This window comes from Scardinius erythrophthalmus (assembly GCF_964197995.2).
Source record: "Scardinius erythrophthalmus genome assembly, chromosome: 21".
In the NCBI taxonomy this organism is placed as follows: Eukaryota; Metazoa; Chordata; class Actinopteri; order Cypriniformes; family Leuciscidae; genus Scardinius; species Scardinius erythrophthalmus.
The window spans coordinates 35,516,135-35,528,565 of NC_138241.1; the positions used below are offsets into that span (position 1 = coordinate 35,516,135).

At 34.0% G+C, this 12,431-nt stretch overlaps 2 protein-coding genes across 3 annotated transcripts in view; both read right to left on the reverse strand.

The window, feature by feature from the left end:
• mypn (myopalladin) overlaps nt 1-2,530 on the reverse strand; it is a 33,861-nt gene extending 31,331 nt beyond the window's left edge. For both annotated transcript variants that reach the window (XM_081351455.1, XM_081351454.1), the window contains exon 1: nt 2,297-2,530. The gene's annotated coding sequence lies outside the window, so the exon portion shown is untranslated. The remainder of the gene's footprint in view (nt 1-2,296) is intronic.
• Nucleotides 2,531-3,509: 979 nt separating this feature from the next.
• The window catches only part of cacul1 (CDK2 associated cullin domain 1), an 11,863-nt gene continuing 2,941 nt past the window's right edge, over nt 3,510-12,431 (reverse strand). Inside the window, exons 4-8 of the mRNA XM_081351746.1 lie at nt 11,770-11,865; nt 11,569-11,671; nt 9,764-9,853; nt 6,078-6,216; nt 3,510-5,105 (exon numbers count right to left, since the gene is read on the reverse strand). Of these exons, the coding sequence (XP_081207872.1) occupies nt 5,066-5,105; nt 6,078-6,216; nt 9,764-9,853; nt 11,569-11,671; nt 11,770-11,865 (468 nt within the window). The 3' untranslated portion in view covers nt 3,510-5,065. The remainder of the gene's footprint in view (nt 5,106-6,077; nt 6,217-9,763; nt 9,854-11,568; nt 11,672-11,769; nt 11,866-12,431) is intronic.

Sequence of the window (12,431 nt, forward strand, 5' to 3'; positions counted from 1 at the left end):
AAGACATATCACATTGATATTAAATTTACACTGCAATCAGAGATGATATAAAAATATATGATAATTTTAGATATAATTTTAGAGCTGAGCACAACTAGAAAAATTCTTATTCACTATAAGTTAGTATTCTCTTCTTCAGACCTGGAAATGACAATTATACAATTTCCCTGATATTTCCAGGTGTTCTGTTACCTTCATGCATGACTTAAACATGCCAACAAACCAAATATTCCCTGAGAATAAAATGTAGTTATTAAAATGATAAAAACGCAGTTGACTTTGAAGCATTTCGTTTGGATGTTTTGGAGATTTTTGTGCCACAACAAACAGAATTCCCCTTAAAATATGAGATCAATTGACTCCTAAATATCTGATCAAAGATTATACATGACTCCTCCAGTTATTTTTGATAACTGGAAATGGATTTTTTAAAATTAATCATTTCTTAGTCAGAATTTTAGAGAGAAAAAAAAAAATTCGTATTCACTACAATATTTCATTCATTTCTATGTCTTCACCGGCCTGGTAATAACAGCTATAAAATGTCCTGATATTTCCAGGTTTTTTATGACCGTAGGAACTAGTATACATGCATTACATATTCAACTTAAACATTCCAAAGCTGGAAAAGTCCGGAAAGCAAACGCCGTTTTCATGAAATGAATAAAAATGCAGCAATACTTCAAGCATCTGGTTTGGATGTTTTAGAAGTTTTTGTGTCACAACAAACAGAATTATTTTTAATATTTAGAGTCCAATATCAAAACACACTCCCACTTTATATTAAGTGTCTTTATCTATTATGTTATTAATCATTTGATGCAATACACTTACTTACCTGTACTTAAAAAAACCTACATATTATTACATCTGTAATTGGTTTATGTAAATACATCAATAATTACCACTTAACCAAACCTGGGTAACACTTTATTTTAAGGTGACGCAGTTACTACATATACTTACTGTAGTAATAACAGTAAATTATGCATAATTACACTTAACTCTATAGTAAGTACATATAGTTAACTAATATTACTCAGTACTTGTTTGAGTAATTACAATGTAACTACGTGACCTTAAAATAGTGTAACCCAAACCAGTCCTAACCGTACCCGTATCCACCTCAATAGCAGCAAAAGTGTTTTATGAATATGAGCACAATGTATGAAACGTTCTTTTAGATGCAAATATACACACATGTATACAGTATATGTAGTAGGTGATAGTCTTAATAACATGATAATATGATTTAGTTATTCTCTCTCCTTATAGTGCTGGATTACAACAGCTCAAGCTATGGTGTGCATGATATTACATTTAATGCTAAAAAGAGAGTGGTTATGATTGTTAAAACCAAAGAGGACCTTCAGCAAAAATGCCATTCTATACAGGTGACCAAGTATTAAACGTGGTAAACAAAGTAAAATACTTGGGTCACATCATTAAAAATAGAAATATTTGATATATTTTTAGAGCTTAATGTTTTTCTCTTTATAAGGCGCACTTGTGGTGTAAAAATAGTAAAGTTAAAATGATAATGTAGCGTTAAGAGTTGTGCTTAAGCTCGCGAGTTGGACAAGCACAAGCCAAATGTTTGTGTCTAATAATGCATGCAATCATATGCATGTGATTAAAAAAATAGCATCATAATGGTCTTAAATAATATTACATTAAGTGATAAAAGGTATTTTTCCCGGAATGTAAGTTTGCATTAAAATAATATCTGTTCGTAAATGCATGTTTAAATATTTTCTTTTTACTTTTTAAAATGAACCTACGGGTCTGAAGTAAAGAATGACTTGAAATGAAAAGACACTCAATTTAAAGTATGACCCAAAGCAAAGTCTGAGAAAGTTTTGGCCTGTTGTTATTGAATCCAGAAACGGGATATGCCTGCAGATGGTCCTGACACTCAAATCAGAGCAATTAACAGAAGCAGCGATGCCCTTCCAACAGACCTGTCCGGGCAGCTGGTGTGTGCATGAATCCAGAGCACACACATACACACACACACACACACTCAGCTAATTATAGTCAGTGCTCACTTTACATGAACAAAATACAACACGATAAATACAAACATCATATCGCTAGAATCAATCCATAAACTATTACATTAGATTCTATGCATATTTCTTGTGTACATGATTTACTAGGAAGGAACAGTTATGACATGCACTTCTAAAATAGTCTGTACAGACATCTGTACAGAGTGTGTGTGCCTTTAAAATGTACTTGCATGCATTAACTGAAATGCAATGCACTGAGGTCATGAGACAGCAAGGTGCTTTACCTTTGACTTCAGTGTGAACGCTCTGCTCCACAAGTGTGTAGATCTACTGCACCTGCTTACAATCCACTGAAACTCCAGCTTTCCAGACGCCTGAGCGCTTCCCAGTCTTGAGGAAAGTTAACCTTGAGTTTTCCCTAGTCTTGAGGAAAGTTAACCTTGAGTTTCCAGCAGAGGCAGCAGCAGCGACGGCCTGTCCGGGAGACCTGTCACCATGAAGCAGAATCATCCGTCAGCGTGTCGGTGGCAGGTTATCTGGAGGGAGGTGGAGGGATTTGAAGCGTGTGCCAGGGAATGAGCCGTCCTCATTGGCCAGTGCCAGTCTGGTGCACCTACGACGGTCTGGAGGGCACAGAAGCAGTGCATTATGGGCGGTAACTGGGGCAAAAAAAGGAGATTTTTATGTTTGCATGCCAAGCACAGATGATTTTGAACATTCATTGTCATTTGCATTAATGAAAATGAACCCTGTTTTTAAGACAATTAAGATTTTAAAGTATTTATGTGTAATGCATTATAAAGGTATACATAATGTGCATTATATCTTTTCATAAATAATTGCAACCAAAGTTAAAATGCATTATATTTGCAGACTGCTTGAGTTGTTATGTGTTTTAATTAGTGCTGGGCAACGATTAATCACATCCAAAAGTGTGTGTTAACATAATATGTGTGTGTGTTCTGTGTATAAATATTTTGTACATATAAATACACACACATGCATGTATATATATTTAGAAATATTTGCATGGATATATTTAAATACGTACTGTCTTTATATTATATATATAACTATTTTATATATAATTTTTTTTAAATACATATACATGCATGTGTCTGTAATGTATATATATGTACAAAATAATGATACACAGAACACACATATTTTTCACATAATCGTTGCCCAGCACTAGTTTTAATGCATTATACTTACTTTCTAAACATTATATAACAATTATTCATGAGATCATACAATGCATTATAAGGTGCATCACAAGGCATTATTACAAGGCGCATTAAATTATGTAAATTAAACATATTATTATTATTAATGCATTAAACTATTTTATAATGCACTATATATGAAGGGTTTAGGTAGTCTTTTGCATTGTGACGTTACTGTGTTAACCCTCAAGTTCTCATTATTGCAATGGAAAAACTCACAATTACAATCATGCTTTTCGATTCTAACAATAAAAGAAACAGACAAGATTTTTGTTGATAATTGTTTATTTTCAAGAGTCCCGCTCGCCGTTTTCCTCTTTTCATACATTGTTTTGTAATGAAACTATCTTTGAAAAGATTATTTTACACATACCCGAGGGTTTTGACTTTAGTTTTACAGCAATTACCCATAACTCTCTGAATATGGTGAATTTTGCTTCCTACTCACTTTAAAAAATATTTTTCTACTAATTATATTATATAATGCTTGAATATACATCATATATATATTCAACTATTTAACTAGTGATCTATTTAGCATTATATAATGTAATACTGTTTGTCACTGACTTAACTCAACTATAGTTGCAGTGTCATGTATTTATTCTAGATAAATTACGAGCAGCCCTTTATTTTACACCTGGATCTCAGAAGTCCTTACTATCTGCTGTTTCACATCACTTATTGTGGCTCCAGGTTAAATGTGGGACTTTTTTTTATATTTATGGAAGCACATTTCTTCATAATTACGAACACCACATAATCAAAATTATGAGATCAAAAGTAATAATGATGAGATTAAAAGTTGAAATTTAAGTAACTTTTTATCTCAATTATGACTTCTCATAATTTTGACTGTGTATGACAATTTCAGTTTAAGACAATTTAATTTCATAATTATGACTTCATCTCTTAGAATGACAATTTCGACTTTTTAAGTCATAATTTTGACCTTTAATCTCAAGCATGACTTTTTCTCTGACAATTTTGACTTTTTATGTCATAATTACCCCAGCATAATTTATTTTTATGTGGCGGAAATGCGCTTTCATAACTATTAGATTATTTACTGATGCAAAAAGAAGAAAAAAAATCTGCAATAAAAAAAATGATGATTTACATATCACATTTCACTTAAAAAGTCTCAAAGGAAGAAAGGCAAATAGCCAAAGGCACGTCATTATTAGGTAATATGGTCATCAATTAAAAGTGTGTCAAACCAAATAGAGCTCTGTTAACTACAGTAGTGATCCTAAAATAAAAACTTTTATAATAAGTAGGTATTAATCTGGATTCTGAATACCTTCATTCATCACTTGGCAAAACATCCAACATCACGTTTCTTCAGTCTAACGCCGCTCACATTATAACACGCATTAAACCATCCATTCTGAGACCACCGGATGATTTCACGAAGGGAAAAATAACTTAAAAGTAGAACGAGAAAACAGCCGGCTTGATCGGACAAATCAACCTGGAAACATGATGAATTCTGTGAAGCAAATCCAGAACGAGAGAAAAGAGCATTCCCATAAATCCAGCTCCTGTATAACTGGACAGTGTCCACACACACACGCGCACGCACGCACGCACGCACGCACGCACACACGCACACACGCACACACGCACACACGCACGCACACACACACACAATGAAGGCCATAGTGATGCTGCTCATGTTTGTGTAGTTCTGTAATGCTTTTGAATCCTCAAAATATCCGAGAATTCCCGAAGGACTGTGTGAAGCGTCTCTGCATCAGATCAAGTGTGTTCGGGCGTGTTCGAGTCTTTCAGTTCACTGATGTAGTGTACGAATCCACTTCACTGTCACGACTCTTCACTCGCTCGCTTCCGAGACTGATCGCCCCTGCAAAACAACGGCTCAGGTCAAGATAGGCATATTATATGAAAGTAAAATAATGCCAAACGTTTTTTAAAACAAAAAAGCTTGTTGAATTGCACTACTTGGAAAAACAATATGCATTGCATTAACCGTGCATGTGTTTCACACCTGGATCTCAGAAGTCTTATTGTGGCTCCAGGTTAAATGTGGGACTTTTTTGAATATTTATGGAAGCACATTTCTTCATAATTACGAGATGAAAAGTCAAAATAATAATGATGAGATTAAAAGTTGAAACTGACTTTTTAAGTAACTTTTTATCTCAATTATGACTTCTCATAATTTTGACTGTGTATGACAATTTCGATTTAAGACAATTCAGTTCATAATTGACTTTATCTCTTAATTGTAACTATGGCGATTTCAATTTAAGACGACAATCTCAACTTTATTTCATAATTATGACTTCATCTCTTAATTTTGACAAAGAATGACAATTTCGACTTTTAAAATCATAATTTTGACTTTCATGATTTATGACTTTTTCTCTCAGAATTTTGACTTAGAATGTCAATTTCGACTTTTGCATTAACCGTGCTTGTATTTTAATGCATTGTATTTTTAGGGTTTGCATTTTTTAATGGGCTGAAATTCAACATGGTTGCATATTTAAGCTGTGAATATTTCACTTCAAAACATTTGACAAACATTTTCATTATTAAAAATTCAATAATCCATATTCACCTTTCAGATTTCACTTCCAAAATATCAATTCCGTTTAAAAATACAACCTTAATATTCAACAGGCAATATTCAGTTCATTAAAAAAATGCAAGCCCTAAAAATACAATGCATTAAAACACAAGCACGATTAATGCAATGCATATTTTTTTCAAGTAGTGCAATTCAACAGCCTTTTTTGTTTCAAAAACATTTGGCATTATTTTCCTTCCATAATATTATTTAGCAGAATGTGCATTAGAGTTTACGCGTCACCTGGGGAAGCCGTTCTGACAGAGCTCCATCTGCAGTTCCTGGTCCTGCGCCGCGTAATACTCCAGCTGAGACTCCAGAGCCGGAGGAGCGATCTGAGGAATGAATCTGGAGAACAGAGCCGGAGCGAGAGGGACCCAGTCTGTGGGGGAAAACATGTGGATATAATGACATCTTCACTGAAATCTCCTGTCATACACTACTGTGGTGCATTTTAGAAAGAAGTGATATGTTAGAGGAGGAGATCTTTGGCTTGAATGTCATTTGAATTGTTTCCAAAGTGAACAAATTTGTGATTATTGTGCATTCAGAATGATTCAAACATATAGATATATCCTCCTGGGACCCAGGAATGGACTTTTGTCCACTGTAGTGGACATTATATTTTAGTGAATTACTCTGACATCATACATGTCACATGTCACGACCTGGGTGTCCTGTAAAGAGCAGATTCAGGACTTTTCAGAGACAACAAATATTTGGAGGTTTCACCATGAAAACAACTTCTCCTTGGGCTTTAAATATGCCTGACAGTAATTTAGTGATCAAATGTAGGAAATATGATAATATATTGTAATTATCATTTAAATCAGACTACTTTTCACATTGTATTTCATAAACCAACATCTCAGGAAAATGTTAAGGGGTTAACGCCCTGTTTGTTCCTGAACAGGGCGTTGATTTCATCAGGACTTAAATCCTGTTTATCAGGCATTCTGGGAGACACAACAAGAGAATATGGAAATAAGTTATACATCAATATTTCTATGAAATATTAGATATTAATATTAAAATGTTGCTAATTATTACTTCAATTATTACACTTCCTTTTTCATTAAATGTTGCTCCAAGAACACATTAGATACAGTGTATAGATGCATTGAATGGGAATATTAATTTATGGCCATTTTACCCACATATTGCATAAAGTAAAATGCTGTATCAATTCATTCCGTTATATCTTTCATAACATAGTTTAGAATCATCTTTATACAAATTTTGGTTAAAAAAAATCCTGAAACCCCAAAATGTATTGGTGATTAAAAAAACAAAAAAAATCCCATTGTTTTTGCCAACACATATAATCTCATGTCATTTTATTTTTTAAACAACTGAGTCCTGGTGTCACTACAGAGGACATAGCATAACGTATGAATAAAATATCGTTTTTCAAAAATGTTTTTTTTTTTACCATTTGTTTCTTATGCTCCAGACAATGTGATGACATAAAAAAAAAAAAAAGAAGTCTCAGGAGGAGATATATATATATATATATATATATATATATATATATATATATATATATATATATATATATATATATATATATATATATATATATATATGCGTGTGTGTATACCAGAGTTTCCGCTAGAAAAAAATGGTGTCGGTCAAAGTGACCGGCAGAGGTTTCGTTTTCCGGACATTTCAATGATATGCCGGTCAAATATCGCCTCTTAATTAGTCAAGTTGAGGAAAACTGGAGGCAGGCTATGTAACTTAAAAAATGACATAATCAGGCCGAATGCAACATGTTTATTAGCCTAGCTTTAAAAAAAAAAACAAAAAACAAAAAACATGAACGTCCGTTTGGCGTCAATCAACGCCAATTGTAAGGGTTTCAAATTCATAGTTTAACAAACCAATCCCCCTTCTCCACATAAAATATCTGAAGCCTATTGTTTTTACTCAAGCGAACTTCCCAGTGTCTCTCTACAACTTGCAGTGCGCATAAGCCGCGTAACCTTGTTCTCCGCAAGGCGACTTTACTGCTTCGTCTTGATCCGATTCTGCAGCGAGAACCCCCTCTCTGCAGGAACACCCGAGACCCATTTTCTACGTTTCTTCATTCGGATCTATTTGCGATCCATTCCATTCTAAACAAACAACGCAGTTTATATGCTTCGTCCTTGTTTCATTATTCACTAAGATAATAATTAGCCTAATAAATGCGCGCATAATTACCAGTGAACTTGATAAATGTTGCAGATATGTTATGCTATGCATGCACAAACAAATGCCTTTCAACTTATGTGTGCAAATTTCAGAATAAAATGAATGTGCAGCAATTTGTACAAATAGAGAGTCTGTCTACTGTAAGTGTTGTAGCCATTAAATAAGCTCATTTAGTTTAATATTTGTTAAAATATTATAATGTTATTTTTTAATTTATGTTGATTATGAAAAGTGAACAGCACGAGTAAGATAGGATGCGCAATATCGAGAGACATGGAGCGGGTCAGACATGATTTTGACCACTTAATTTAGTTTGGTTTTGTAGAAAGACTTTTTTTGAAGTGAATTTCGTTTTGTATAAATTGTATCTTAATTTTAATAATTTTTTATCAACCAATTGCCTGTATTTAATATATAGCTAAGCAGCAAATATAGCAGACGATTGGCCTAATCATGAAGCGCCCGCGCGGTCACTTGCATTGCTCGTGAACTGCAGCGCATCTCATCCTAACTTAACGAAACTCAGCGTTAAGCCTCACAGACATGAAATATATCTTAAAGCTTGAAACGTCTTTTAAACAATTTAAAACGAAAAGAATAGGCTACTCTCTGATTATGTAATCCATGATGTGCATTTCTCTCTATAGGCGCGTTCATGGAGATGGCGATCGTCAACTTCATCTTTACAGCTGTTGTTGCTGTTAATAAACTAAAAATAATAGGCCTATAATTTTATTAAAAATATATTCAATGAAATTGTAATTGTATTAAAAAAAAAAAAAAATCCTGTTCAAGTTTTTTTTTTTTTCGCATTAAATGCAGGTATATAGGCTACTGAGTCGCTGTCCTCAGTGCCCAGAAAAGCGCTGAAACGGAGATGAAGGGGAACCCGTTTTTATTTATTTTTTGGCTTATTTTAACTGGCCCATCCAGTTTTCTGGAGGCCCACCTACAATCAAAATCCTGGCGCCGCTAGTGCTTCACGTCGTCTGATATCAAGAAATAACAGACCGCATTCCACATTGGAATTCAACCAAGCCATGTAATAATGTATAATAACTTTCAAACGGTAGAGCCTGTTCCTTTATAACATAGCCAAATGTCGGTGTATTTTTGCTTTATACATTTTAGGCTTATTCTCAAATTCAGATTGTGTTAGGGGGGCGGGATTATTAGGCAATTTTAATCGGACAATTTGACCGGAGAGATTTATTTTTGTCGGACATTTCATTTTGTTTCCGGTCAATGTCCGGTAATTACCGGACAACGGAAACCCTGGTGTATACATATATGTGTAAAAAAACAGAAACAAAACTCATACATGGGCATTTTTGCCCTGATATCTTGAATTTGAGCCATTCTAAGTGCACTCTATAGGCTTCATCACGCAGTGAGTTGTCATGAAAAACATGAAAACAGTGATATTTGCATAATCAAACATTTCTCCAGTTCAAATTGTCCCATCCAAAGCCTGTTGGATCTGTGAAAGACAAACACCACTGATGTGCATGAAAAACACACACTGACACAGAGCAAACCCCAGTAACTGAAGCTCGGCTCAGGGTCACACACAGCGATGCACTGAGAGCTTCTGTCCGCTTGTAAAGGGCTCTCATCACACCATTAAAGCCCCGGCTTTCACTCGCCCACAGAGATGTGGAGATCGCTGACAAACGCCTGAAATCTTGCCCGTCGTGTAGTGTGTGTTACTAATACGGTCAAGCACATCTTACCTGGCCGGAGGGAGTAAAGACCTTTCACAACACTCTCCATGGTCGACGGCTTGACTTGAAACGGCATGGAATGAGCCTTTTTAAGAAGAGCTGAGAAACAAACATTAAACACTTCAGTTAATGGACAGCGCCATTCAAAAGTTGTTTTCCTTCTCTCTCTTCTGCTCACCAAGGCTGCATTTATTTGATTAAAAAAATATATAAATAAAAAAATTAATAAAAATATTACAATTTAAATCATCTGTTTTCTATGTGAATATATAGTAAAGTGTAATTTATTCAAAGCTGAATGTTCAGCATCATTACTCCAGTCTTCAGTGTCACATGATCCTTCAGAAATCACTCTAATATGATGATTTGATGATCAAAAAACATTTATGATTATTATCAGTGTTGAAAACAGTTATTTACATTTTTATTTCAGGATTCTTTGATGAATAGAAAGTTCAAAAGAACAGCATTTATCTGAAATAGAATCTTTTGTAACATTATAAATGTCTTTACTGTAACTTTTGATCAATTTAATTCATCCATGATGAATAAAAGCAGAGACAATTTATATGAGACATGCCACTTCCTCAATCCTCAATACAACTATATAAGGAAAACCCGTAACGGCAAAGATGGCGGTTGTATGCACATGTCCCGCCCCTCCCGCTGGAAAGCCAATCATCTGCTTTTAACAGTCAGCTGCTGACCACTAAGGAGCGAATGTACAGTGACGTGACATAACTGCCATATTCAACCTGTGCTTTCGCGCTGTGGCTGCCGCTGAGCCAAAGACGGACGCGCTCACCGCTTGTCATAGGCTCTATCACAACTGTTCAGTGTTTTAACCACATAATTTTTATTTTAGGTTTCAGACATTTAAATACATATAATTGCTTAAGTGCTTGGCACAACACCGGCATTCTGGATAGAGACGTGAATGAAGTTTGGTGTCCTGAACGTGAACCCTTGCGCATGCGTAGTAAAGGTATAACCTGTGGGGGAAAAGGCATTTTAAACCTTATTTTGGGGCAAAGTCATCAAACTTTTTCAGCGATTTTTATCATATTTTACTGCTGTTTCTATACATGCAGTTTTTATGTCCCAGTGACCAGTGAAAGTGCAGTTCTGACTCTCTGCCCATTCATTTAGATAGGAGCCTGGTCTTGTTAGTCCGAAATAGCTGCCCGGAGGCGTTGCCAAGATGGCGGCCGAGTGGCACGACTTGCCTAAAAGGACTTTGATAAAAGTAATGATTTATTTTATTTCTTTCCCCAAAAAATAAAATACATTTTTTTACAGACGTCAAAGTTTTGAACGATAGTGTTTAGTGTTACAAAAGCTTTAGATTTCGGATAAATGCTGTTCTTTTGAACTTTCTATTCATCAAAGAATCCTGAAATAAAAATGTAAATAACTGTTTTCAACACTGATAATATTCATAAATGTTTCTTGATCATCAAATCCTCATATTAGAGTGATTTCTGAAGGATCATGTGACACTGAAGACTGGAGTAATGATGCTGAACATTCAGCTTTGATCACAGGAATAAATTACACTTTACTGTATATTCACATAGAAAACAGCTATTTTAAATTCTAATAATATTTCACATTTATTTTTTATCAAATAAATGCAGCCCTGGTGAACAGAAGAGACTTCTTTTAAAAACGTTAAAAATCTTACCGATCCAAACCTTTTGAACGGCTGTGTATTTGCAAAGTTCCAGTCAGAATGTGATAAAATTGCATTTCTTCTTTAAACTCTACAAAATCACTGTCCAGTAATATACACAACTGTTGTGAAACACACTCACGCAGTAACACGCTGACGTGCTTCTCTGCCACATGATCTGAGAACAGCTTCATGAGGTCGTCCCGCAGGTCTCGGTTCAGCTTGGTTTCAATGTAGAACTTGTTCTTTAACAAAGTTATGTTCAAAGGCAGATGCATTAATACAGAATTCAAATATGATCTGATAAGATCGCATCCAAAAACAATGACTATTTGCATGTTACCATGTAGATGAAGACGGGAACGATGCAGTGAAGGGCGGCGGTGTACTGCGTCAGAGCCACGTTGAAGTTTTCGATCAGATGTTCTGGAGGACTGGCCTTTAGAAGAGGTGATAATGCTTTATTAGGATGGACTGGATTCTCTGATCAGAGTTTCACTACGACTACTGGCCAGTTTCAGTCCCTGCACTCCAGTTTAATACAAATTCTAAATCAAAATTTATGAAAATATTAATGCAATTAATAAAATAAAAAATTATACGTTTGAATAAAAAAAAGGGTCATTTTTATTAACATTTAAAAATATATATATATTTAGCCTATTATTTTGTTTCTTTACTAAAAAAACTGAATTACAAATGTATACAAATATTAATAAAAAATAAAAAAAAAGTTTTTATGTAGACATTTATAATTACAAATTATTTAATTTAAGCATGTATTTTTATTTTCCTAAAAACAATAAAAAAACAATAAAAATAAATAAAGTCTTAATAAAATAATTTGTATTTTTTAATTTTAAATGTGTTAATAAAAATGACTTTTGAAATAATTATTATTTATGCATGTATTATTTAGCTTCTTTTATTTAAAATTACATTTTGCCATGTACACAAATTTGTTATATTAAAATGTAATTAAAAATTACTTTAAAAATATATATT